Source organism: Selaginella moellendorffii, unplaced genomic scaffold, assembly GCF_000143415.4.
Source record: "Selaginella moellendorffii unplaced genomic scaffold, v1.0 SELMOscaffold_29, whole genome shotgun sequence".
Taxonomy (NCBI): domain Eukaryota; kingdom Viridiplantae; phylum Streptophyta; class Lycopodiopsida; order Selaginellales; family Selaginellaceae; genus Selaginella; species Selaginella moellendorffii.
Genome location: NW_003314290.1, coordinates 1219567 through 1246157, shown reverse-complemented (window position 1 = coordinate 1246157; position 26591 = coordinate 1219567). Strand labels below are relative to the sequence as shown.

Below are 26591 nucleotides of genomic sequence, written 5' to 3'. Positions count from 1 at the left end.
AGAACCCTAAACCTTTCACACCCTAGAGAAAACTGCCAGTTAACATTTCTTTGCAAAAAGAGAGCATTATACTCAAAACGACAGTGGCAGTTGAACGAAAGAGATCCAATGGCCAACTTTTAATTAATGGGATTTGAGAGCGGCAAATTCAGGGATTTCAACACTTTTTTAGAAGATTTCTAGCCTACTACAATTAAGGGACTGGTTAATAGTGACAGCATTATTTTTAAAAAGAATTCTCAATACAAAGAAAGAAAAGGGGAGGAATAAATCATTTGGAGATGAAATATATATGTTAAAAGTTTTATAAAGACTAAAATAACACAAAAAATGCACAACTATTATAATCACAAAAGCCCAATGCTACTTTTTTGAGCCTCTTATCTCCCAATTGATTCCATCACAAGACTTGAAGCCACTTGTTACAATCTATGGTGCATGAAATTCACCATAGAGCACTCCATTTTTAATGTGACTATGGTGCCAAAGTAGTGTTCAATTGCAACATAATTCAAACTCATAGCTCCAAATGAAATGTGAACACCCTTTAACTCAAGGCCGAAGTGTGTTACTTTATCTTCCATACAAGACAAAGTGTGTTAGCTCATTTTCAAAAAAAATTTATCCTTGCCATAGGGATTAAAGAAAAGTATTGGAGAATAGATACATAGATCCTCTACTTGTGTAACATCAAATCATCTCTATTTGCCATTAACTTCAATCATGGCAACAATGCCACTAGATTTAAAAATCCTCCCATCTAAATAGTCATTATAGCAAAACACCATGTATGGTTGTTCCAAGAGAGTTTAAAACCTAGGAACTCTTTCAAGTTTTAATTGCTCTTATCAAGAGGATTTCATGTGTATATTCTTCTTTTTCTCATTGTTATGCACTTGGAATCTAGCTCTAATATCTTGTCACTCTTAATTAAAATCTCTAATAGAATCTTTGACAAGTTCATGGGGAAAGTCCACCCTCACTATTTAGTGAATAGTTATGATGGTTGTGCCATATTTTAGGAATCATTACCTCATTTTTCATCACATCTAGACTTATTATGTAAATGTAGAGAGAAAATTATAGGGAGTCTCTCCTTTTCAAAGGAAATAATTCCTCTATGTGAATAAAGTTTCATACAATTAGAAAGAGTATAATAGTTCATTAAGTTATAGAAATCTTACATCTTATGTAATGAGGTTAATACATGACCATATGCTTGTTTCATCAATGTGTTATATTGAAAGTCATTTATTGAGTAGTCCTCTAATACATCAACACTTATTAAATCCATTTGGGATTAAATTTAGTCCATCCATTCTTATATATAAGTAGGGGTTTAAACCCCAATTAATACCTATTTTCATATCTTGAGCACTCACATTGGTGGAGGAAAGATTATAATTTATCCCTGAAAGATTTTTAGTAATGCTTTGTTCTAGTGTTGGGATTGTGTTTTTTTTTTATTCCTTTCTTATATATATATAGAGGTAAATTCCTACTCCTAAATTTGAAATTGTACATATTGGATATCTTCTTCCTCTTATAAAGCATCCACAAACAAAGGTATTGATTGTCAAACTCCAATATAGGAATAAATAGTCTATACAATGAAAGAAGTGGTAGATTTAGTGTAGAAATAAAAATGTTGATTCCCTTTGGTGAGAATATTAACATCTTTAAAAGGGTGAGTGTAGTGCATGTGATCATGGGATAAGATTTAGATATATTATCACCATGGATCTTTAGAATTTTGGGGATAAATGGGGATAAAATAACCACTAAGGCTTCTTTTATCAAGCAATTGCCTCTTTTTTAGTTAATTTAAAGGGAAAGAGATAGAATGTGCTATATATTTAAGGAATGAGCACAAAGTGATTAATAAATAAGCTTTTAAAGAGGGACACAAGAAATATCAACACATGGTAAGCATTGTGATATGAAAATGTCAAGACAAAGCCTAAAAAGGAGTTTAAAAAGGAGTTTAAGATGAGTCCAAGAAGGAGTTTAAAACAAAGTCCAAAATGAAGACAAAAAACAAAACCAAGACCCAGACCTAAACACAAATTACAATCCAAGTTCAAGTCTAAGGGTGAAAGCCCAAAGTGATCTTAAACCCTAGGGGTTTAGTAAGTCCCTGTAGGATAACAGGGGGAAGACTCTAGTAAAATGAATTTGGCTAAAGAAGGTTAGTGTGATTGAAAAATATTATATCCACATGATGGATGATGATATAAATATTAGAGAGTCCAAGGCTAGAGTGAATATAAATGGATACGTGAGGTAATTTGGTGAAGTGTTCAAAAACTAGCTTTACCTCCCTATGTCACTTACAGGCAGAGATATATCACTCTTTTGTAAGCTAGGTGGCACCCAGAGTAACAAGAGTGGCTAACTTTGTTAGTCATTTCCTTGTCAGTAACAGCCGGAAGATGTCTGAGTTAGTAGCACATTTACGTTAAATAAAGAAGTTACCCTAACTCATTCACATTGGTGCATTTTTCATATAGTGTGAGCACTATGAACTTTTTCTAGAGTTATTTTCTTGGTGGTGGTCTAAATTAGAGTTTGTATCGGCAAGGATGTCAATCTTTCATAAGGGGGGGAGAGTGTCATGAATGTGATTATGGGTATTGAAAATTACTTGTCGGCTAATCCTTTTGGATATTCTTCCTTTACTGCCACGATTGCATGAGGTCGATATTGCTAGTTCACTTTCAACCCCTATTGTTTAAGTGTTAGTAAATTAGGTTTAACATCTGTATTTAGCCAAATGAATATAAAGTAGGAACTCCTATATGTTTTTGCTAAGCACACTTAGCCTAGCTCTTAGTTCTCTTTTGATCTATATTGCATTAGCTTGACAAGAACCTTTGCATATTGAGACTAGTTCCGCAATATCACTAGATGATATGTTACTGTGTCTGTTAAACACCTTTACTATTATGCACCTTATATTAGTTCTATTCGGTTTTAATTACTATTTATAGAAAGTGTCTAAATTTGTTAATTAAGCATATTTACAGAATGTAGAGATTGTTCTGAACACAATGGTGTTAGTCCTGTATCCAAATTTGCAATCTATCACCATTCCATATTTAGTAAGTTTCGAGTTAGTCCCAACTCTTGGTACTAAAGATGACTAAGGGTGAAAGCCCAAAGCATGCATTTCTCAAAAGGGAGAACACACGTTGTAGGGGGTTCCAAATACATAATAGATATAGTGGGTAGGTTGGGCATGGTTGATGAACTTGAGGTATAGTTTAGCTTTTGCTTGTATGCCGATCTTTATTTTGCGTCTGGTTTAGCTCTAAACCCAAGTTTCACACCATCCTAGTTAGTGGAATACCCATATCTTGGCATTAGGCCACTAGTAAGTAGAAATAACATTAGGCCACTAGTATGTAGAAATAGCATTAGACTTCATTTGGCTCCAATTTATGTGCTAGTTCTGGCATTGGTGTAATGAACATGAATTTGGAGCCAAACTTCAAGCCTAGTGTAGCGCATGTGATCATGGGATGAGATTTAGATATACTGTCACTGTGGATCCTTGGAACTTTGGGGGATAAATAGGGATAAAATAGCCACTAAAGGCTCTCTCATCATGCAATTACCCCTTTTCCAGTTGGCTTAGAGAGATAGGGTACGTTACATCTGTTGTGTTGCGAAACAAGGGTCTAATACAATCCCACGAGCATCAGCTCTATGTATCTAGCACTTGCACGCAAAATAGTGTTAGATGGTGTTTGGCACAATTTTGGCATACTAACCCCACCAACTAGAGCTTGGGTTTAAACCCAAATCGAACATAGAATAAAGAGTGACACAGCCCAGCGGGAGCCAAACTAATGTCTTAGATGGTTGGATATACATTCCAACCACTATCCTTGGTATACATTTAGAGGCCCCTCCCCCCCTTTGAGGAACACACACTTTGGGCTTTCACCCCAAGCCTCCCTTAGTACCAGGAGTTAGTCTCTGGGATAAGTTCAAAACTTATTAAATATGGAATATTATACGTATTTATTTATATGGATAAATGAGGATAAAATAGCCACTAAGGGCTCTTTCATCAAGCAATTGCCCTTTTTCCAGTTGGCTTAAGGGGAAAGAAATAGGATGTGCTACACCTATTGCGCTGCGAAATGAGGGTTTGGTACAATCCCATGAGCACCAGCTCTGAAAATTCTAATGAGCCATTTCACCAAATCATAGATGATAAATAATTCCAAAGTGTGATGTATCCTCAGTTGAGATATTAAAATATAAAATACCTTAACTATAATATAAGATCATTGTCCTAGAGAATCTACTATAGAAAAAATGTTGAAATACCACTTGATTGAGAAGGAAGTATTTAATAACAGTAAATGCATTAGCAAAAGCACTAACTTTCACCTAACAAAGTCAAGTAGCCAAGAAATAGTCAACCATAGAAAAAGCCCTATCATGATAGAGTGATTATTATATTTATTGATGATATTTTGATCCATTTGAAGGGAATATGGGGGGAACATGTTTGTGAGTTTGGGGTTTTGAGAAACTCCATATATATTGACATGGTTTTGGAATATTGTTTGAAAAATATTATGCTATAGTCACTTCATTATTGAAGTGTTATAGAGTCAATTGCAATTTTCCATTTATTTAAGTTAAGTAGCATTTGATTTACATTGAAAAGTTGTTTAAGCATTGTTTAAATAAAAGGGTATCACCAAGAACTTATACAAACTAAATGATATATGAAAAAAACTCTTAGAGATATCCTTTATACCCATTGGCACTAAAATCCAACTAGCTAAACTTTGACAAGTTAAATTTTATATGATAGAGAGCCACTCTAACATCTTAAGAATTAATGCAAATGGATTCAATTAGAAATAATAACTTTATTCTGACTACAATAGTCAACAACCAAATGAAAAGACATATCCTTAAAAAAGACAAATGCACCATTTGAAGACTAAAAATGCTATATAAAACCTTTAGAAAGATTTTCTTTGATATGTATATAAAATATTTAACTCTATTGGTGAAAGATTATAAATAAAACCAAATGATGGTCATTTCCCCTTTATAAAATCAATAGAGCAATCATAAAGTTGATGTAGTGGCAAGATGTCAACTTTTCTCTTTAAAAAATATTCTTGAAATCAACTTACTTGGAAGAAAAAGTGAATTTAATCCCAATAAATAAAGTTAACATTACATGAATAACAATTGTATGTGAAACATAAATCCTTAAGTCCCAAAGTGGAGCCAGATCTAAATCATGTGGTAGTGGCTAAAATGGAAGTTTAACAAATATAACATATTTGGACCAAAAATTCTAACTTGGAAAATCAAGAATGGGAGTGTAACTCCCAAAGAATTGTTTGAGGAATGAGCATGAACCGATTAAAAAGCAAGTCTCTAAAAAGGGACAAAAGAATAACTGACATATAATAAGTATCATAACATATAGAAGTGTCAACACTGAATCCAAGAGAGAGTCCGAGAGTAAGTCCGAGAGTAAGTCCCAGACCAAATTCGAGACTGAGTCCAAAACTAAATCCAAGGTTGAGTTTGAGATTGAATCCAAGACTGAGTTTAAGAACAAGTCCCAAACTAAGTTCTAGACCAAGCTTAAGACTAAGTTTAAAACCGAATCCAAAATTGTGCCCAAGACTAAATTCGAGATTGAGTCCAAGTTCGAGTCCAAATCCAAAGGTGAAAGCCCAAAGTGATCAAACTCTAAAGGTTTGGTAAGTCATTATAGAATAATAGGGGGAAGACTCCAAAGGAATCAATGTGGGTAGGGAAGGTTAATGTAACTAAAGACTTATGCCGGTGTTAATAAACACTACTATAGACAAAGAAGGACTTAGTGGGATCAAAAAAGGATATTAGAGGATAGTGTTTCCTTATATCTTAGGGCATTCTAAAGATGCTAAAGAGTAGTTATAGGGTGATTACTCATGGATAATAGTTTAGTCTTTGAGGGATGAGATCATAATACAAATGGTATTAAATTTTCATTAAAATAATGAGTATAGATATGGCTTTAGAGTAAGTGGTTAGTATGTCAGTGATACCTTTGGGTGTTTAAAGTGGGATTAGACATATGGAGTATTGGACAAAGTGCAAATGTAGGGTGGCTTGAAGCTTCTCTTTAATTGGAAGGAGGACTTATAAAAGTTGTGAGTGAGATTTCTCCAAGTGATCATTGGTGTGGTTAAGTGATTAAAGTAAAATAAAAAATGTAATACTTATATTGTGAAGACACAATCAAAATCCTAACAAGTAGCATCTTAAAACTTATATAAAGAAATGTGAGAATTGTAGATTGAATAAACAAAAAAAGAGAAAGATTAATTTCACATCACTTCCAATCTACTATAGAGTTTATATGTCAAACTAAGAAAGATTGAGGATGATAAAAGTCTTTGGGATAGAAATAATATTGCTACAAACTTAGCAAAATTTGAAATTAATCCTAAATTTTGTCACCTCTATAATGAGTCTAGAGAAGATTTGTCAACTTAGCATAAGTTGGATTTTGAGTTGGTTGAAGGAGAATGCCATGAGAAAATGTAAACTCTTAATGAATAAAGTTTGCCTTGATATCACTTGTGAAGTGTTGAATAGAGGGATTGAAATCTTGAAAAATACAATCACTCTTTCTAAAAAGAGTGAAAAATAAAAAAAGAGGCATCTTAATAAGAAGAGATTTAATCAGGCCTATACAAAAAGTTAGAGTGGAATATTTGCTAAATTGCATAGCAATTCAAAACTTGTCTTAATTAAGGAAGCCATAGAACTCAAACCATGTATTATCAAACTTTTTTGGCATACCAATCTTTGGCTTTAAACCAAAAAGTTGTTGTTAGTGCTCAATAATTTACTGAAGTTGGTGAATGAAGTACTATAATGGATTTCTCCAACACTTCATATGACTTATACAGAGTATAGAAATTTGATATTGGAGTTAAAGAAGAGGATTTATTTTTATTAGAGTGTTCAAATTTTTAGGAGCTTGTTGTCGAGAGAAGATAAGACAATGAAATTACTAATAAAATACTAAAATAATAGAGAATAAAAAATAAATTTGTGGAACACTATGAATATAGTCTTTAAAAGTCTACTTTTATATAGGTTTTAGAAATTAATTTGATTCAACCCTAAGCTAATTTAGAAATTTAATTTTGGTATACTAATCTCATATGCCCATTTATGTGTATAGTTCAAATTCTATGAGATGAGGTTTGGGGTTCAATTTCTAATACTTTTTAGTCAATAGATAGTAAATACATTAATAATAAAAGAGTTAAAGTAAACAAATTAATTATTTAAAATATTAGGTTGAATATGAGATTTTAATATATTATCACCACATCTTGGAATCTTTGGAGAATTGATGGGAATAAAAAATAGTCAATAAAGCTCAGTAATTTTTCCAATTGACTTGAGAGGAGAGAGATTATAAAATGCACTATATTAAGCAAGTTGTATTTTTATTGATTTGTAGCTATTAAAATTGTAATATGCCTTTTTATATTGAAATTGTATTTTCATGGGTATTTAGGAATCTCTTGTAGGACTATAGTATAGGTAGATAATCAATTCACCTCACATGAAATAGTTAGTTTCTATAATGGTAAGATTGATAGATTCATTTTTTAAATTTAGTTCCTTTTTGGCTTAATGAGGCTGTTTGTTAATGAGGATATTAACATCAATAAATTTTTACTATAGCATTTACAAATGCTTAGCTGCTACACTGATTAAGAACTATAATTAGCATATTACATGGGCAGAGTAATACATATATATACATACATATATTTACAGACTTTACAATACTAAATACATAAAAAATTTATTTAAAATAAAAATTATATAAGTTTCTAATTTAGGATTTTAGGAAAATATTATACTATAAATGTATCTACAAATTATATACACAAATCATTAAAGTGGGACTTCATACTAATATTTTTTGCTAGCAACACAAATGGATGCTTGAGCATTGACTAAATCTCCCAGATATACAAAATTTAGGGTTTATTACCAGAGCAACTCTTTGCCTACATACACACAATTAAATCAGAGAGAAGAATTAAAAGTGGTGTATACTCACAGTCTAATATCCATCTCTTGGGCCATGGATGCAATGGATGTGATGTCAAGAATTTTAAAAATCAGAGAACTAAAGAACTTACGTTTGTGAAGTAGAACCATGTCACTAAGCCAAGCGTTTGAGATCTTGGATGTCTTGACGTGCTGGGAGAGACTTGGCAAATTGGAAGATTTGCATTTTCTTCGAGGCACAAACCCTCTTGGATGTCTTTAGTATCAGAAGAGAATGTCATGGGAACATTGAAATGAAAAATCCTTTTCTTTTTCTTAAGTTTAAGTTTTACAGAAGTTGATCGATCAAACAGTGGCTACATGCCGCAATGGATTCCATTGGACCTTTGGGGCAGTGGTTCTAGGTGCGTCACTGAAGCTCAGGAACTGAGCTGGTGCCTCCCGTCCCACATTAGTGTGCACTACCACCTTGTTGCCGCCCTTAACTTTGTTGACGGGCTCACACTCAATCTTCATTGTCATACTTGTCTCTAATTGCTTGGTCACCTTGGATTTGACCTTCCTCCTCATGGGAATCTTGGCCTTGACCTCTCTCCTCATGGGCTTCTTGCTCGTGATCTTGCGAGTGGCTTCTACTTTTGCCGGATTAGGAACACTATTTGGTGGATTGAGTTTGATCTTGACGATGATCGGACCCCTAGAGCAAGCCTTAGGGTCCTCTTGCTCCCCCTTGATTTCCTTGTCTTGGAGCTGTTGGTCCATTTTGGTCCTCTTGATCATAGCCTTCCCACCTTTGGCTTCTTCGTTCTCGTCGCGTCCTCTCTTCTTGAGAGTTACCTCCCTATCTTTCTTCTGACCCTCGTCCCTCATGAGTATATCGTTATCGATGATGAGCTCCCTCTCAATCCGCATCCCACTGTGCGCTTTGCTCACAAAACTATCCATGCCCCTTTTGCGCAAACCCTGATTTGTGTTAATGCTAAAAGGGTTTTTATAGTACAACCAAAATAACATAAACCGATAAATAATACGGTTTATTGATCAAAGGCCGAGGAGAGTTTTCACGTTGATGGGATAGCTTTCGTTGATGTTTCCAGACCATAGCTTGTCTGCGATGAGCTTGTAAGTGGAGCCTGTGGGATACTACTGTGCAGCGTCCTCGCACACTGAAACGTTTGGCAAGCAAGGGACGGAGCCATTGTAGTTGTCAAGGCCACAACAGGCAATGTCATTGTAGAGAAATCCTTGAAAAGTTGAGAGTGAGATATCGAAATACAAAAAAGCTGGAGTAAATTTTCATGTACCATATTGCAAGTACTTCCCAGAGAACATTGTAAAGGCTGTTGTATATGAGATCGAGGCGAATGGATTACAAGGAAGTTTTAGCGGATAAAGCAGACCGGGGGGCCAAAGTTGTAGTGTTATCAGGGAGGAGGAGACAGGGTAAAACTTGTGCTTTGGCAGCGGAAATGCTACGTCTTCGGTTTGAGAAGAGTGGTGTGAAGGACAGGGTGGTATTCTATCATTCAGGGGAGCAGGACTTTCCTTCAAGAAGCCGAGATAGTTTTGTTACTGTCTTTTATGGGGATTGACGAGTTTCCGAACATACATCAAGATAAGATCTGGTTATGGCCTATAAGCTGATTGTGGAAGATGGAACCGTGGCATTCTCGGTTCTCGAGAGAAATAGACGTGCGCGATAAAGGCGCACAGTTATCAGGCTTACTCTCTCGGGCTAAACTTCCAGATCCAAGCATGGAGGTTGTATTGGGAATGCATTACATCAGTCGGAGTGCTGGAGCCATGAAATCGCGGCAAGAGTTATGGGATCCTGAAGCTTTCATCCGGAAGTTCCTAGTATGCGGCTACAACTTTGCTGATTATGCAGGGGGCCGCACGTTCCAGGATACACTATACCATGTTGTGGACGAGGTTTCAGGTCCATCAGGAAGCAAACTGGTCGGAGTTAGAAGGATTGTAGCCAATCATTCCCTTACCGAGGCTGTGGATGACTATACTCTGGGTGAGCTGCAGTCAGCAAACATTCTCAGGTCAAGTCCCAATTCCAAGAGGTGTGACTTTCTGGATCCGCAGTTGTTGCTATGCGCCGATCTACGTGGTCAAGTGGTTCCCAATGTAACTGAGCAACAGGTGACAATGACAGAGGGCTATCTGTTTCAAGTCATGAGAACCTTCTGCTCCCTCAACTATCTGCCGAAATAGAAGCCGTGCTGAATATGAAGGTGGACGAGTGCCAAGGCTATGTACTAGGGCAATGTTATTCCGGACGTTGAGTGCGAGGTTGATGCTCTGATGGCCTGTGGGGAGTGGGCAGTGGTGTGTAGTATGCAGCGGAGAGACGGCCTCGATGTTAAACTGGAAATAGCCTGGGAGAGTTGCGTTTCAGCAACGGGGAAAATGAATGCTTCCCCGAAATCCGTTGTGGTTGACGGAAAGCCGCATGCTGGTGCGGTGTTGATGGAGGCGAAGCAGATCCTTTACGTGGCTTTATCTGTGATCGAGGGGGAGCCTGCCATCTCCTGGGGGGACGTGTTCTTCAAGGAGAAGCCTGTCACCGGGCTCAAACTGAAACTGTGGGACCTGGTCAAGGACATCGAGCCTGAAGTTATAATCAAGGGTCTGAGGAATCGCAGGTCATTTCAGATGAGTTTTGATCTCCTGGGGAGATCAAATTATTATTAATACATGTTTAAGATCATTAGCACCCAACTAAAAGCATAAGAATCTCGCAGTGAAGAGGTGAAGTGACGTTTTGCATTTGGATGTGAAGCATCCATCAGAAGTACAATCAACAGTTTTCTCCTTCACCTTTAGCACTTTCTTATTAAACGGTTTGGGAAAAACTCACGAGACGTAAATACATTTTAGCTACGCACCTGTTCAAGCATCAGGCCTGGAAATCTAGTAAGCCTGAAATGAGCGAAAAGGAAGAACAGCCATGGAGCAAAAGTGAGCTCCTGTTGCTGATGATCCCAAACATATATGTGTAAGTGTCACTCACTCAGTATGGCCGATAGCGCCTCGAGCTGCTGCCACCAGAGCCCGCGTTGTTACTGCTACTTCTATACGACGATGATAGTACACCCCGGCCAAATTGTGATCCCTGTTGTTGGATCCCAGGTTGTTGCCTACGCAGCACAGGAAATCTTAGCTCTAAGCGCGAAACTTGAAACAAGCTACTTACAGAACATAGCCAAGCCGGCCATCTGGAAGTTGGATTGGAACCATTGTCATACCAGCGGGAGGAGGCCCGCGTCCATAGATCAAAGGCTGGAAAGCGAGGAGAAACTTGTGAGAAAGAACAGAAAGAAGAAGCGTGTGATCACCTGGTTGTATCTGTTTTGTCCATAGCCGCCTCCAGTTCCTATGTTGTTGTAGATGTCAACTGGATAGCTGTAGGCGGCTGTTCTGGGTTGCAACTGAGAGAGAATTCCCAGTCTCTGAGGAGCTAGAGGCTGGTCCATCCCCTTCTTCTCGACAGGAGGCTTTGCGAGAGACGATTCTAGAACACGACCTGGTAGTTCCAAGTTAAGAAAACTTTAGCCTGCAAGAAAGGAAACATATAATAAGGCTGAGCATACCTTCTAGCTCGTATTTCTCTGTCTTCTCTATCGCCTTTAGCGCGTCATTGCGGTCCGCAAAATGGACAAATCCAAAATCTCTCTTGGGCTGGCCGGGCTTCGATTGAGGCAGCACCACCTTGGTGATCTCACCGTGATGCTCGAACAAGCCTCTCAATTGCTCCTCGGTCACAGCCTCAGGCAGGTTGCGAACGTAGACGACTTTGATCTGCGAGGACATGAAAGAAAAATAAAATCAGTCTTTGCGCCGCTATCAGCATTTAGCGTTCACCTGTGAGGTGGCAGCAGGTTCCGCCCCTGTACGGGGATCCGCCCAGCTCACCGTGGGTACGTTGTTTCCAAGACGAAACGACGACCTCGACATTAATTTTCTGGCGTGATCGGCACACGCATGGTTGTAGTACTCGACAAAGGCAAAACCTCGATTCTTGCCAGGATTACGAGGGTCCTGCATTTAATGAAACACGTTGCTACACTAAATGTGGCATAGTTGCGTACCTTCAAAAGCTCGACACCCTCAACGCCAGGGCCCTCTTCCGCCAAGATCTTTTCCAGTTCAGGAGTATCCCAAGACTTGGGTATGTTACCAATGAACAGTCTGTGCTTTGCCTGTGAATGAGAAAACCGTAGCTTCCTTCCCTGAAACACAACCAAATCACACAAAGTTCTCACGAATTAACGTCGAACACTCACCTTCAACTCCGAATTGGCCAATGTTTCTATGGCCTTTTCGGCGGTCTCGCGATTAGTATACGTGACAAACGCATAGCCTTTATTGTTTCCAGTCTCCTTATCCTTGAGAATCCGGACCTGATAATAAAAATGTCATAAAACAGTTCATATTTGAATCCATGTACCTCGAAAATTTCACCGCACGGACTGCACAGCTCACGGAGATCATCCTCGTTCGTGTCACGGGTGACACCTCCGATAAAAACTTCGGAGCCATGGGGAGGACGTGAGAGGAGGCTCTTGGTCTCCTCGTCGTCGTCAACCTTCATATCCCTGTGCGTTTCTTCCGGCTTCTTCTCCACTTCGTCCTCTGGAATCGTCACATCAACGCTCTCTCCCAGATCAGCGCTTGCATTCTCTCCATTTTGCAGCCCATTTTCGTGATCTGTGGTATAGGCCTCATCTTCGCCACCCTCGTCTTCGTTCATGTCCAAGTCGAGACCTTCCTGGTCGGCCTTCTCTTCCTCAACAATGCCGTCGGTCTCGTCATCTATAACATCCTCTGGCTCAACGTCCCCGTCTATGTCAATTCTCTCGTCGTCGTGGACCTCTGGCGACGCTGAGGCGTCCGACATGTCCACTCCCGCTCCTCGGCAGTAGCAGTAAGCAGCTCCTCACCTAAAAGCTTGTAGTGGAGCTGTGGACAAGGAATAGAAGGGAGCATCCGCAGACGAAGGGCATCAAGAGGAGTAAAAACTGGACAAGAGAAAGGGCTGGAGAGAGAGAAATTTGCTGTTAAGGCCATTTGAGAGCAATGAAAATGTAAAAGAAGAATGAAAGAAAGAGCTTCAAGGCCGTTCTAGACAGTGAACAGTGAACAGTAGGCTTTGGCCTTCAAGCATTCATGAAAAAAACTAAAGTTCGTTTTTTTGCGATGAAATCGAGATCAAAGACACGGGCACAAACCACCAATCAGCACCTTCACAGTTAAGTTATGGACCAAATAAACCATTCCACCAAAATGCGCAAAAAACGAAAACAAAATGCTGGTAACCAAACCTACGCGTGAATTTCAGCTACGCCGATAGATTTCTAGTCTTACCACGCCCCCCGCGCGCAGCAAAACCCTTCCTAGGAATGGCCAGGCAGAGCATGCAGGAGGAAAGAAAATGCGAGCAAAAGAGGCACGGAGGAGCTGAATTGAGAGGCCGCGAGGTACCTGAGAATGCGAATTCGGGGATGGAATGAGCGAATTCGCCGCGAGATTGCTGCGCCAAAAGCCCCTCCTCCCCAGCCAAACCCTAGAAGACGACGCTGAGAAGGAACCCTAGAGCGTGGTCATAATAAGTGGCCCAATCCAGAAAATTGAGACATGGCCCAAACTAGTACAAAGCATGTGTGAAAACGTGGAAAGATGGCCAATGAGATTTTATTTGGCCCACCTAAAAGACGGGGGAGCATGGCGTGGACTTTGCGGATTAATTAGGTTCCGGATTAAATTACCAGCGTAAAGACTAACCAGCTATACATTGTACGGTGATGATTGCCCGGAAAAAAAGAAAAAGAGGCAGAAATTATAAAAAAAGAAAGAGAGAACGAAATCCACCAAAATGCAGCGAAAATTAGGTCAATGTTTCGTAGCCGTCCAAAAGAGGCCAGCCCAGCGCTGCTATAGCTATGGCGCGGGCGATCTCTCCGCCCGCGGCCAAGAAAAACGCTCGCCGGCTGCGTTGGTGTGCCCTTGAGCCGTGAGCGATCGCTCCACCCTTGGGCGTACTTAGCTACGATTAGAGGACACACCCCTTAGGTCTTCTCCCTCTTCTGTTCCTCTCTCTCTCTCTCTCTTCCCTCCTCTCTCTCTTACATGCTTTCCTCGCTGGATCCAAGGGAGCTTAGGGCTTTTGTGTGTTTCTAGGTTTTTGAGAGAGCCGGGGGGAGACGACGACGATCTGGTCCAGCGATGGCTGGATCTCGCTGGTGAGAGCTCGGATTGGTGCGCCGGCCCGCGATGATGGCGGTTGCAGACAATGCAGGGATGGATGGATCGGTAGGACTGGGACTGGGAGCCGCGACCGGGTCTTCTCCACAGGGCGGCGGCCCCGGCGGCACGACTAGCAGCTTTGGCGGCATGGATTCATCCCCGGAGCAGCTGTACGAGGTAAGATTTCGACCCGATTTCGCTCGATTTCTCTCGCTCTCGATTCCTTCCGCTGGCTCGGGCGCTCTCTACCGTCGCTCATCGGCTTGTCTGTCCAGGTCGGCCAGTCGCAGCGATCCAACGGCTTGCTAGGCGAGGAGGATGATGAGAATTCCGGCCGGAGTAACGCTAGTAATGACAGTATGAGGGAGCTGGAAGATTTGCTCAAGAAGCTCAACCCCCTGGCCAAGGAGTTTGTTCCACCTTCTCGTGGAGACCCCGCGCTTTCCAAGGAGCTCCTATCCAAGCAAATTAACCATCAACAGCAGCAGCTGCAGCAGCAGCAACCACTGCAGCAACAACGCAAGGTGATCTAGAGGTTCTGCTTGAGACCAAGGCGTTCTTTGTCCTTGCTACTTTTTCTTTTTTTGCCGGATCTGATCGCAAACTTGGTTTATTCCTTGTGCAGCAAAACGGATACAACACAGGGAAGAAGAGATATAACAATAGGCAAAGCAAAGCGCAGCGAGAAGAGTGTATCCGGCGGACTGTCTATGTCTCAGATATTGATCAGCAGGTTGGTTTCCTTCTCTTCATCCTCGTTTTTTCTCTTCATGCATGTGGATCTTACGTTTGATGCTACCAGGTTACCGAGGAGCAATTGGCAGCATTGTTTATCAATTGTGGCCAGGTGATAATTGCGTACATGATAGTATTCTCGGTTTGTGGTTCTACTGATTTTGAATTGTTATTCTTCTTTTGCAACTCCAGGTTATTGACTGCCGTGTTTGCGGTGATCCCAATTCGGTTCTGAGATTTGCCTTTGTGGAATTCACAGATGAAGGTAAGACCGGTTGCTCCTGTTGTCCATTTTTCTTACATGTTGATGTTGATGACACACCATTGATCAGAGGGTGCTCGCCAAGCACTTAATCTCGCAGGAACTATGCTCGGATTTTATCCAGTTCGAGTTTTGCCCTCTAAGACGGCCATTGTTCCAGTGAACCCGACTTTTCTACCTCGGGTGAGCTACTTTTTGACTTTTACGCGGAGCTCTTTCTCACATATTTTGCTCGGGTGTTTGTTTTTTAACTTCCAGTCAGAGGATGAGCGGCAGATGTGCGCACGTACCATATACTGCACGAATATCGACAAGAAGGTGACTTTCGAGGTTGTGTCCAGCGTCGATCTATGACACGGAAGATTTTATTCCAGGTCTCCCAATCCGATGTGAAGCTATTTTTCGAGTCACTTTGTGGTGAGGTAAGAAGCATTTTCGAGTCTCTCTCCTTTCGTGTTTGCGCATTTTACGACTCTTTGGTTCTCTTCGTCCAGGTGTCGCGCTTGAGATTGCTGGGCGACTACCATCATTCTACTCGAATAGCGTTTGTTGAGTTCGCACTGGTGAGCGAATAGATTTGGTCCTTGGGAGCTCGTTGCTTACGGTCACAACCTCTTTCGCAGGCTGAGAGCGCTATGGCTGCGTTGAATTGCAGCGGTGCAATTCTTGGCTCGCTACCAATTCGGTAAAGACACTCGCTCGATCACCGATTGTTCTTTCTTACAAACTCCCGATACGTCTCTTACAGGGTGAGCCCGTCGAAGACCCCAGTCAGGCCTCGCTCACCTCGACCATCTTTGCGCTAAAGATCGGCGATTACCTGGAAGGTATAGCTTTCGAGCTTTTATTTTTGGTGATCTCTATCACAGGGCTCAGCGGTGCTTGTTTGCCTTTCTCCCAGGCTGGCACAACAGCACACTGTGCGTGTATCCTTCCCGACATTGGTGAGATTTTTTTTTTTCCGGTGGTGGGGGCTTCGGTGGAGAGAAAAGTAGGCCTTTTTGTTTCACATCTCATCCCTCCTTGAACATAGAACACACAGCGATTGTGAGACACTGATGAGATGAAACAAAGTGGCAAAGGAATCTTTGGGAATCTGGGAGAGTTGCAGGGAAAACCATTTTAATTTTGTTTTTGGTTCTTGGTGGGAATATTCTCTGGATCGCGAGTACCGGAATATTCGGGAGCGGGCATATTCTCTGGCAATTGGGTCCTACGTGGCACGTGAGGGGCCGACGTGGACGCCTGGTGATCGCTCTCTTGGCCAAAAAAGCCTGAGAGCTATGGAAAAAGAGAAGTTCTTCGCGTGAGTGGGGGCTACCTTTGGTAAAAGAAAAATTTTAGGGAAGGTATTAATGTACACAGCGGTGTGTAGCTTGTAGGACTGCGTCTTGGTTTCTTGGAGCGAAGAGAGGGGAAAATGCCGCTGGGATTCGATGCTTCGGCGGCCGATCCATCCGATACCGCGTCAAGAAATGGCGATGCGCACCTGTGCGATCTCATCAGCGACATCGATTTCTCCAAGCTTGTGGCGCTCAAGCCCCGGCCGATCGAGACGCAGCGGTCGCTGGACGAGCGCACGCTCAGTGACCTAGTTTCGCCCGGCATTTCTCCTCTGCCGCCCTCGCGGCACGAGATCGGTGAGAATTTCTCCATGAATTTCTTCCGTTCGGCCTCCAACACGCCGCGGTCGCTGCTGGATCCCAATCCCGCGATGATCGATGCATGGGAGCAGCTCCGGCGATCTTTGGTGTATTTCCGCGACAAGCCGATCGGGACAATCGCTGCCAACGATCCGGTGGAGGAAAGCCTCAACTATAACCAGGTCGGTTCTTTCTCTTGCCTGTTCTTGCAAGATTTCGCATGCGCGATTGATATTACGGGCCGCATTCCAGGTTTTCGTGAGAGATTTCGTGCCCAGCGCCCTCGCTTTCATCATGAATGGCGAACCCGAGATTGCGAAGAACTTCCTGATGAAGACATTGCGGCTGCAAGCGTGGGAGAAGCGAATCGACTGCTTCACGCTCGGCGAGGGCGTAATGCCGGCGAGCTTCAAGGTATTGCATGATCCCAGCAGAACCGACACGATGATCGCCGACTTTGGCGAGAGCGCGATTGGGAGAGTCGCTCCCGTCGACTCGGGCTTCTGGTGGATCATTCTCCTCCGTGCCTATGTCAAGGCCACCGGCGATCACAACCTTTCCGACGATCCCGACTGCCAGCGAGGGATACGATTGATCCTCACCTTGTGCCTCTCGGAAGGATTCGACACCTTCCCGACTCTACTCTGTGCCGATGGCTGCTGCATGATCGATCGCCGGATGGTAAGGAGTTTCGATTGAGGTCTTTGTTCTGAGCTTGTGGCTTCTTGCAGGGAATCTACGGGTACCCGATTGAGATCCAGGCGCTGTTCTTTATGGCTCTCCGCTGCGCAAAGTTCTTGCTCAAGCCGGAAGCTGGCGGTAAAGAGTTCATCGAGAGGATTGACAAGAGGCTCCATGCCCTGCGATACCATCTCCGCTCGTACTTTTGGCTCGACTTCCAGCAGCTCAACAACATCTATCGCTACAAAACAGAGGAGTACTCGCACACAGCGGTGAACAAGTTTAACGTGATCCCCGACTCCATACCCGACTGGGTGTTCGACTTCATGCCCATGAAAGGTGGCTACTTCATTGGGAATGTGAGCCCGGCGAGGATGGACTTTCGGTGGTTCACGATTGGAAACTGCGTGGCCATCCTCTCGTCGCTGACAACGCCGGAGCAGGCCACCGCGATCATGGACCTCATCGAGGAGCGCTGGGACGATCTCATTGGGGAGATGCCACTTAAGGTAACGTATCCGGCACTGGAAGGACACGAATGGAAGATTGTGACCGGCTGTGATCCCAAGAACACTCGATGGAGCTATCACAACGGCGGCTCGTGGCCAGGTACTTTGCCTCTGCTGCTACATTTGTGACCTCCAAAGTTCTAATTCTTGTGGGCTTTGTCCAGTGCTCCTGTGGCTGCTGACGGCGGCTTGCATCAAGACGGGGCGACCACAGATAGCTCGCAGGGCCATTGAGATCGCCGAGGCCAGGCTCAGCAAGGATGGGTGGCCCGAGTACTACGACGGAAAGACAGGTCGCTACATCGGCAAGCAGGCCAGGAAGCTCCAGACATGGTCAATTGCGGGGTATCTGGTTGCCAAAATGATGCTGGAGGATCCTTCGCACTTGGGGATGGTGTCACTGGAGGAAGACAAGAAGACCAAGCCGTACCTTACCAGGTCTAACTCGTGGACGTGCTAGATAGTTCGGGCAGCTCGTCGTACAGGGAGGGGATTCGATCGATCGGTTTAGAGATCTTCAGATAGATAGATAGGCGGGGGACGGAGGCAGGCCGTTAACTTGTGGTTGGATTATCCGCGGAGGGATTCGATCAGAAGTGGTTTTGTGGCCTGGGGAAAGTAGTTGCTTTTACAGAATAAGCTCCGAGGCTATATCCTTTTTCGGTGGGGTTGTTTTTACGAGGAGGGTCATCTCATCGCTTCGACCAAGTTCGCTTCTTGGTGAGTGCTGCCCTGGGTTGCTTAGGGTTGGATAATCTTCTTGTTGCGGTTGTTGTTTTTTCGCGTGCAGGAGATGGCGGCCAAGGCTGGCAAGAAGAAGGCGCCCGCCACTGCTGCGGCTAAAGCTCCTGCGAAGGAAAAGGCGAAGAAGGAGAAGGTCCCGTCAACGAAGGCAAAGTCCACGACAACAAGGACAACGAGAAAGAGCTCGTCCCCGAAACCTGCTCCTGCGGCCTCTTCTCCACCCAAGAAGGGCTCGAGGGCGCCTATGACGCATCCGCCTTACCTCCAGGTACTTTCACTCTCTCCCCTGTTTTGCTTTTTCTCTTGTTTTCGTTTTGGGAATGTAGATAGATATATGTTCTGACGCGAGGCGGTCTGTTTTCTCCCAGATGATCACGGAAGCCATCTCGACGCTCAAGGACAGGACGGGGTCCAGCCAGCCCGCCATCGCCAAGTTCATCGAGGAGAGGTACGAGAAGGATCTCCCGGAGAACTTTCGGAAGCTACTGTCGGTCCAGCTCAAGAAGCAGATAAAGCAGGAGAATCTGGTCAAGGTGAAGGGCTCGTACAAGCTGTCCCAGGAGCTCAAGCAGGCCAGCAAGAGCAGCAACAGTGCGGCGCCCAAGGCGCCAGCCAAGGCCAGCGACACTACCGAGACCGAGAGTAAGAAGAAGAAAGCTAGCGCTACCACGGGCACTGCTGCCACTACTACTGCGAAACCAAAGGTGACCAAGGGAGGTAAAGAGGCCAAGGCAGCGCGGACAGTCAAGGCAGCGAAGGCAGTGGCAACGAAGAAGGCGGCGAAATCGCCATCGCCATCGCCATCCCGGGGCAAGTCGCCGAGATCGAAAGCGCAGTCGCCATCGCCAGCGAAAGCTTCTTCGGCCAAGGGGGGAAGCAGGAAGACGAAGGCGTCCAGCGCTGGATCGCCAAAGAAGAAGGCCAGAACCAAGGCGAGCAAGTAGAGGGAGGATGGATGGAGATCATGGGCGGATGGAGATCATGGACGGGGATTAATTTTTTTTTGGGTGCTTTTTGTAACATATACCACCAGCTCAGCCTAGCTCTTGACTGTTTGTGATTGATGCTTTCTTCTCTTCCAAATTGTCTTTCCTCGTTTTCACTTCTACAATTGAGCTCCTCTGGAATTTGTTTCGTTGGTACTTTATAGATTGAGAAAGCTCTCAGGCCCTACTTCCCGCCAAGGGCTCGGATTCAAATCAACGGCCGAGATGCAGCATAGATTTCAAATATTTGGATCCCTGCCGTCCAATCACAGAGGATGGCATGGTTGCATTTGATCGCCCATTGGGCTTGGCGGACTAGATTGAAGAGGGTCTGGCGTCTGCCTTGGCTGCTTAGAGAGAGAGAGAGAGAGAGAGAGAGAGAGAGATTGTCAGTACGGAGTCACGGAAACAAAGAAGAAGAATCCAGAAGAACAAAGAGAAAAAGAACAATTCATCACATAAGCTCTGCAAGCAAGCAGAGCAACCAAAAGGAAGAGTGAATAGACAGTGCTTAATCTAAGTCTAGATCTATTTCCCCTTGGATCGTGCTCACTGCTCGCCAGAAAATCAAACAAAGGATGTAAACAATGCAATATAGATCGAATGAAGAAGATAATTCATTCTCTAGGTTTCTTGGATCCTCTAAAGTACACATCCGTTAAACGGCCAGGATGGAGCACAATTCAAACATTTAAATCCGGCCAGCGAAATCCGGCCGTCCGATCACAGAGCTGCCGGGATGCGGCGTCGGCCAGCGGCGGTGGAGGCGAAGGAGCAGCACACGGGCAAGTAAGTGGGCGTCTTGCGGTGCGCGCTTGTCACCACGGCCTTGGTGTCAAACACGCTCACGCCCTCGAAGAAGCCATCCACGCACTGGATCGTGGGGAGCACGAATCCATCCAGCCGGGTTTGCTTGGCGCTGTAGGTGAAGGGGACGCGGCATTTGCCTTGGCTGCATTGCACCTTGACAGTCACCTGCGATGAATCGAAAGCATTAGCGAGACTGTGAGAGCAATCGCAATCGCATCGATTAGAAAGATCTCAAAGGACGACATCTTTAGAAGAGAGCAGAGCATCCCACTATGGAAAAGAGAGTAGTACAGAAAAGCTGGAATCGAGTCACGTAGAAAGGAAAAGATGTAAGGGCAAAGCGAAAGGTGGAAGAGTCTAAAAGAACAATCACATGAGAGACGATGAGGAAAAGACGAGAAGCATCTGAGCGTGACTAGTGGAAGAAAAAAGAAAAACATCCAGTGATTCAATCCTAGAATCTAGAGAAGCAATCCAAACAGCAAAGAAAATTAAGAGATTCCAAACAATGAACAGAGAGTGCGATTCAAAGAGGAGAGAACAGAAACGAATCTTTCCAGAATCGCTTGATGAGAAACAATGCAACGAGGAAGAAGAAGAAATCAAGCAGATGTGATGCAAAAGCAACCAAAACAAGAAGTTGAGCCTCAGAATGCGATGCAACCAAAAGAAAGAAGCAATAAAACGAGATCTGCGATGAAACATCTCATGAAATCTCGCCAAGAACAACAAAAGGAAAGCATAAGAGAAAGAGAAGAAGCAATCTAAGGAACTCTGCGATGAAACAAGGGAAACTTCTCAAGAAATCCCGCAGGAACAAGAAGAAAAACCAAAAGACGAAGAAAGGAAGAGAAAGAACCATACATTGATCACAAGACAAACGCGATGCAACGAAGAGGAAGATCAAGCATAAAAAGAAAGAACTTGAGCCTCAGAAGCGATGCCACCAAGACAAAGAAGCAATCTAAGGAACTAGAGCCTACAGATGCGATGAAACAAAGCAAACTTCTCAAGAACTCTCGCAAGAACAAGAAGAAAAACCAAGATCCATACCTCTTCCCCGGGCTCCACACTCTTGACAGTGTAAGTCGACTGGAACTGCACAGCCTCCTCCACCACGGCGCACATCCTCGTCTTGAAACACTGTGCGGCGCCAACCGTGATGCTGCCCTCCGCGGACGTCACTTCGGGCACCCCCACCGTGAAGCTCGTCCTCGGGCACGCCTTCACGAAAGTCGACGAGTCCGACCACCGGTGCCTCCGCGACACCGATAACGAAAACTTCACTTGCACCACCACATCGCACGCCTTCTGCTCGCTGTTCGTCGCCACCCCGCTCGCCACCTCCACGCTCTTCACCTCCACCATCTCCGCCATCTTGAGCGAGTACGCGATCTCCTCCAAACTCTGCGACACCACCGCGCCCCCGACCACGAACCGCGTCGCCGGATCGTTCATCCCGCACGCCAGCCCGCACAGCGCGTCCTTCCAGTACTCGGTGTAGCGCTTGAGGAACCGCCCCGAGAAGGCCGACTTGAGCGCCACCTCGGTGGCGCTCACCTTCACGGGCTCGAAGTGGCACGCGGTGTTCGTCAGCGCGTGCGAGCGATCCACGTCCGCCCACGCCCAGTTGACGCAGCTCACCCGCCAGAACTTGCCGCTCTTGACGTTCTGGATCATCGCGTTCCCGTTTGGCAGCAGCACTACTTCGTGCGCCGTCGCGAGCTCGCTCTTGGAGGAGCTCGCGAAGCTCAGCCAGTTGATCTCGCGCTGGTACTGCGCGGCGAGGAACAGCCCATTGTCCGACTTGAGCGAGAGCAGCCGCGGGAGAACCAGCGCCGTCTCGGACGCATCGCAGAGCTCGAGGTGAGTGTGGACGTCGCACGAACTCCCGACCGCGTTGCAGCCGTGCTGGACCTGCGACTGCGAGAACCATCGCAAGTAGCTCCCGTCCGCCAAGGATTGCAGCGCCACCGTGCTGCTGCTACTGCTGCTACTCACCCGGACGATCTTGAAGTTGGAGCTCGTATCCGAGGATGCCGGGGTCTCGTCCCGGTTCGCCACGATCCAGCTATTCTCGTTGCGGCTCCAGTAGCGGCCGTTGGAGGAACGGATCATCACCACGTCCGGGAGATCCTTGTGGCAGATGATCTCATGAGTAGCCAGCCGCGACGGCTCCAGGGAAGTAAATGTGAGGTACGGTACTCCATCCAGAGCGTGCACTGTGAGGAGCTGACCATTGTCGCCTTTCAGGGTCACGAAGCGGGGGAAGAGCTTCTTGGACGAGGAGGAGGTAACCATGGCTCTCCTTGGATCTCGGGCGATAGATCTGGGAAGAACTTCGGCTGGAACTTCTCAGCGCCTACACAACCGAGAGGATTGGATAAGAAACTCGAAAGAGAGACACGAAGAACTTAAGACAATGCACGATCAAGTTGTGTAGTTTACCTTGGTCGATTACTCGTAAGCTTTCGTTTCTTAAGCTTTCTTTCTCGGTGATTTCAAGTCTAGCTATAGTGCTTGCCCGATCAGCAGTGATCTAAGTTACAGTCTTTATCGCCCGCGCTGTGATCAGCTCGCGTTTCGCAGAAATATTTATTGGCGATCTCTGATGTAACTCCCTCTTCTTTATCCTTCTTCACGTGTCATGGTCCAGGTCGTCGTTTTGTTTGTACGCGCTTGAAAGACTCGGCCATGGCAGGCTATAGCAATTTGCCGCCACTTGGTATTTGCAGCTGGAAAAAAGATCCCAATAGCTTAGCAGCTATGAAAAAACAGATATAAAAATCAAGTTTACCTTGTAAAAGATCCACAATGTCGGTGCTCGAATATCTAGAATATCTAGAACAGTTAAAACACGAGTTTTCTCCATGAGATTTAAGTGATAATATGTATTTTAGATCTTTGTAGCGCCATCGATCCCAATCCAGTAAAGACTTCACAGTGACATCAACTATGAAACAAAATCCCCACACTGGGCATGTGCTGCAAGGAGCTAAAGGGGACGATCGTCTTCCCCGAAAGAGAAGCAAAAGACACCTGCTATAGCTTATTGCACACTGTCCATCGAAGATCACCCCTCCACAACCCACATTCTCTCCTCTCAAGTGAAATCCCAGCACTTCTCGGGGACGAGCGCGACCACGATGCCGTTGATCTTGTCGCTGAGCTTGATCTTGCAGCTGCACCGGATGGAGGGATCGAAGTCGGGCGGCGTGAAGTGGTGCTTGAGGACGTGAAGCTCGTCCTCGGTCGGCTCGGGGATCCGCGCCCTCCACTCGTCGCTGATGCTCACACGGCACACGTAGCCATAGCACGAGGTGTCGAGCTGGTGTGACAAGTGGAGGCGCAGCCCTGCATTCACAAGAGCCCTAAACAGCGACTGACCTGCGAGCGCGCGCACCGTGTGGCGCCGCCCGTCCTCGTCCACCGCGATGGCCGTCACGATGCGCGTGTCGACGCGCGGCAGGGAGTCGCCCGGCTGCCGGACCTGGACGGGGAGGAGATCTGCCATGCCCCGCCGCCCCGCCGCCCCAAATGCAGCTGGAATCCGCCATGGATCTGATGCGCCGTAGCCTGGCGCTACGACTGGGGACGCGCGAGAGGCCGGGATGGACGATGCCGCTACTGCGGATGCCCGGCGCCACGCCCCTGCTAGCGCCATCGCTCAAGAGCCCTAAAAATATTGCCCTGACCTAAATCGAATCTTTTTTACATTCTTGGAATATACCTGACCGAATCGATTTTATAGCTTTGGAATATACCTGATAGAGATGACACCTCGTGGTTTTGTATGATCCAACAAGAAAATGGGAGTTCTCCCTCTCCTCCTCCGCGGAGCGCCAAAGCGCTTCCTCCGCGCTTCCGGGAGCTATCGATCGCTCTACGAATCCAATTCGCGGCGGCGGCGGCACGGCACGGATGCAGCAGCGGCGGATCAGGCGGTCAACTCCGGGGCCGATCATCGCCCCGACGATCAGGTTCGCGAATTCCATGGCGATGGAGATTGAAAATCTGTGATATTTCGGGGCAGATGCTGGATTTTCCAGGCGCTAAGGCCGCATTCACCTCGAGGATGGAGTTTATCTCGCCCAATGCGGCCGAGGCCGTGCCGTGCTTCCGGATTCTCGACGATCTAGGGCGTGCTCTCGACGGATCCGACATCCCTGAGGTATGTGGGGAAGAAATTTCTTGTAGTTTGGATTGGACGATTGGTTTGGTGGGTGGAGAAACATAGAGTTTTTGATAGTTTGGTATGAATGATTGGTTTCATTTTGGTTCCAGATCGATTCTTCTTTGGCGGTGAAGATGTACCACACCATGGTACGATTGCAAACCTTTGACAGCATTTTCTACGAGGCTCAAAGGCAAGGCCGGATTTCTTTCTACTTGACTAACATAGGCGAGGAAGCGCTCAACGTTGCATCCGCGGCAGCTTTGACAAAAGACGACGTTGTCTTTCCCCAGGTGAGGATTAGATTCTTGGAGGATAGAAAAACAAATCGCTTGTTTTTGTGTTGCCACCATAGCTTTGTTTGCTGATTTTTCTTGTTTCTTCTTCTTTGGCTCGGCAGTATAGAGAGCATGGCGTGCTAATGTGGAGGGGTTTTACGCTTGACGAGTTTGCCAACCAGTGCTTTAGCAACGAAGATGGGCACGGGAAAGGTAGGCAAATGCCGATTCACTACGGCTCGGAAAAACTTAATTACTTCACAATTTCGTCACCCATAGCGTATGTAATTCTTCTCGTTCTTTTTCCTCTATTGATTGACTCTGTCATTTTTCTCTGTGATTCAGGACGCAACTTCCTCACGCCGTAGGAGCAGCTTATGGACTGAAAATGGACAGGAAAAATGCGTGTGCCGTGACCTACTTCGGTGACGGTGGATCGAGCGAGGTAGAATAACTCGCACACAATAGCTTTATTGATCTCTTGAACCCATTTTCTTTTCCCACAGGGTGATTTCCATGCTGCTTGTAACTTCGCGGCGGTGCTAGAAGCTCCCGTCCTGTTTGTATGCAGGAACAATGGCTATGCAATAAGCACACCAGCATGCGAGCAATACAAAGGCAAGCACGCGATCCAATTGCTAGCGTTTGTTTTGACAACTTCACAATATTTCTTTCTTTTCTTGAAACTTTGATGCTCCAGGCGATGGAATAGTGGTGAGGGGCCGAGGCTATGGCATGACGAGTATCAGAGTTGACGGAAACGACGCGCTGGCAGTCTTCAAAGCCGTAAGCGCAGCTCGCAAGCTCGCAGTGGAACAAAGCAAACCCGTCCTTATCGAGGTATTCTCTGAGCAACATGCCTTTCTTTCTAGGGACCATATTCTATAACTCAGCGTCGCTTTCGAGCATCTCAGGCAATGACTTATCGCGTCGGGCACCACTCCACGTCCGACGACTCCACAAAGTACCGGAGCGGAGAAGAGATTGCGCACTGGAGAAGCGTCCGCGACCCGGTCCTGCGCTTCCGGAGATGGCTTGAGAGCAACGCTTGGTGGAGTGTCGAGGACGAGAAGGAACTCCGAGGAGCGGCGCGAAAAGAGGTACATTGAATTTCTTCGCAAGCAACCATCAACATCGCTTCTTCTACACAAAAAATACGAAAAAAAAACAGGTGATTAGTGCAATGAACCAAGCCGAGAAGAAGAACAAACCTCCATTGTCCGAGCTCTTCACGGACGTATACGACACTCTTCCGAGGAATCTGCTCGAACAGGAGGCCACGTTGCGAGACACGGTATCAAAAAATCCACCATCCCTGGCCCCGCACTGACAGGTAAGCCAACTTTAAAGCTCTGGAATATCTCGCCCTGGACAGGGAATCATGGATAAGGACGTCATTCTGCCACTAAATAGTCCCCAGTCGTGATATTCCGCTTGATTT

General features: G+C 45.2%; 6 protein-coding genes and 1 long non-coding RNA gene across 9 annotated transcripts; 4 read left to right on the top strand and 3 right to left on the bottom strand.

Annotated features, from left to right (window-relative positions):
• Positions 1-10877: 10877 nt before the first annotated feature.
• LOC9646220 (heterogeneous nuclear ribonucleoprotein Q) lies at positions 10878-13698 on the bottom strand. Of its 3 annotated transcripts, none has more exons than XM_024680786.1 (9): positions 13567-13698; positions 12533-13044; positions 12369-12485; positions 12174-12314; positions 11947-12123; positions 11676-11883; positions 11421-11608; positions 11279-11364; positions 10878-11222 (listed from the first exon to the last, which is right to left on the bottom strand). In XM_024680786.1, the coding sequence occupies exons 2-9, from the start codon at positions 12980-12982 to the stop codon at positions 11096-11098; spliced, it is 1494 nt and encodes a 497-aa protein (XP_024536554.1). In that variant the 5' UTR covers positions 12983-13044; positions 13567-13698; the 3' UTR covers positions 10878-11095. The 3 variants fall into 3 exon arrangements, with proteins under 3 accessions (XP_024536554.1, XP_024536553.1, XP_024536552.1); XM_024680785.1 differs by having other exon boundaries at positions 12533-13120; positions 13567-13697; XM_024680784.1 differs by having other exon boundaries at positions 12533-13261; positions 13567-13695.
• A 255-nt stretch (positions 13699-13953) lies between these two features.
• LOC9646219 (polyadenylate-binding protein-interacting protein 8) lies at positions 13954-16422 on the top strand. The gene is made up of 12 exons (XM_024680787.1): positions 13954-14505; positions 14604-14852; positions 14954-15061; positions 15131-15175; positions 15256-15328; positions 15396-15508; positions 15584-15643; positions 15700-15747; positions 15820-15888; positions 15949-16010; positions 16074-16152; positions 16227-16422. Exons 1-11 carry the CDS (start codon positions 14356-14358, stop codon positions 16129-16131), a joined length of 1035 nt encoding a protein of 344 aa, XP_024536555.1. The 5' UTR covers positions 13954-14355; the 3' UTR covers positions 16132-16152; positions 16227-16422.
• A 117-nt stretch (positions 16423-16539) lies between these two features.
• Positions 16540-18649, top strand: LOC9645812 (probable alkaline/neutral invertase F). The gene is made up of 4 exons (XM_002976075.2): positions 16540-17150; positions 17221-17649; positions 17700-18258; positions 18323-18649. Exons 1-4 carry the CDS (start codon positions 16746-16748, stop codon positions 18616-18618), a joined length of 1689 nt encoding a protein of 562 aa, XP_002976121.1. The 5' UTR covers positions 16540-16745; the 3' UTR covers positions 18619-18649.
• A 50-nt stretch (positions 18650-18699) lies between these two features.
• Positions 18700-20044, top strand: LOC112348394 (histone H1-II-like). The gene is made up of 3 exons (XM_024680788.1): positions 18700-18878; positions 18949-19170; positions 19271-20044. Exons 2-3 carry the CDS (start codon positions 18952-18954, stop codon positions 19844-19846), a joined length of 795 nt encoding a protein of 264 aa, XP_024536556.1. The 5' UTR covers positions 18700-18878; positions 18949-18951; the 3' UTR covers positions 19847-20044.
• Positions 20045-20483: 439 nt separating this feature from the next.
• LOC9645811 lies at positions 20484-23306 on the bottom strand. The gene is made up of 3 exons (XM_002975878.2): positions 23147-23306; positions 21752-23060; positions 20484-20863 (listed from the first exon to the last, which is right to left on the bottom strand). The coding sequence occupies exons 2-3, from the start codon at positions 22997-22999 to the stop codon at positions 20612-20614; spliced, it is 1500 nt and encodes a 499-aa protein (XP_002975924.1). The 5' UTR covers positions 23000-23060; positions 23147-23306; the 3' UTR covers positions 20484-20611.
• Positions 23307-24495: 1189 nt separating this feature from the next.
• LOC9645810 (2-oxoisovalerate dehydrogenase subunit alpha 1, mitochondrial) lies at positions 24496-26560 on the top strand. Its single transcript, XM_024680872.1, has 9 exons — positions 24496-24678; positions 24732-24869; positions 24983-25165; positions 25273-25430; positions 25496-25595; positions 25657-25768; positions 25851-25990; positions 26065-26250; positions 26322-26560. Exons 1-9 carry the CDS (start codon positions 24508-24510, stop codon positions 26478-26480), a joined length of 1347 nt encoding a protein of 448 aa, XP_024536640.1. The 5' UTR covers positions 24496-24507; the 3' UTR covers positions 26481-26560.
• LOC112348427 lies at positions 26238-26470 on the bottom strand. Its single transcript, XR_002993027.1, has 2 exons — positions 26362-26470; positions 26238-26293 (listed from the first exon to the last, which is right to left on the bottom strand). It is a non-coding gene; the product is annotated as an uncharacterized LOC112348427 (long non-coding RNA).
• Positions 26561-26591: the final 31 nt, after the last annotated feature.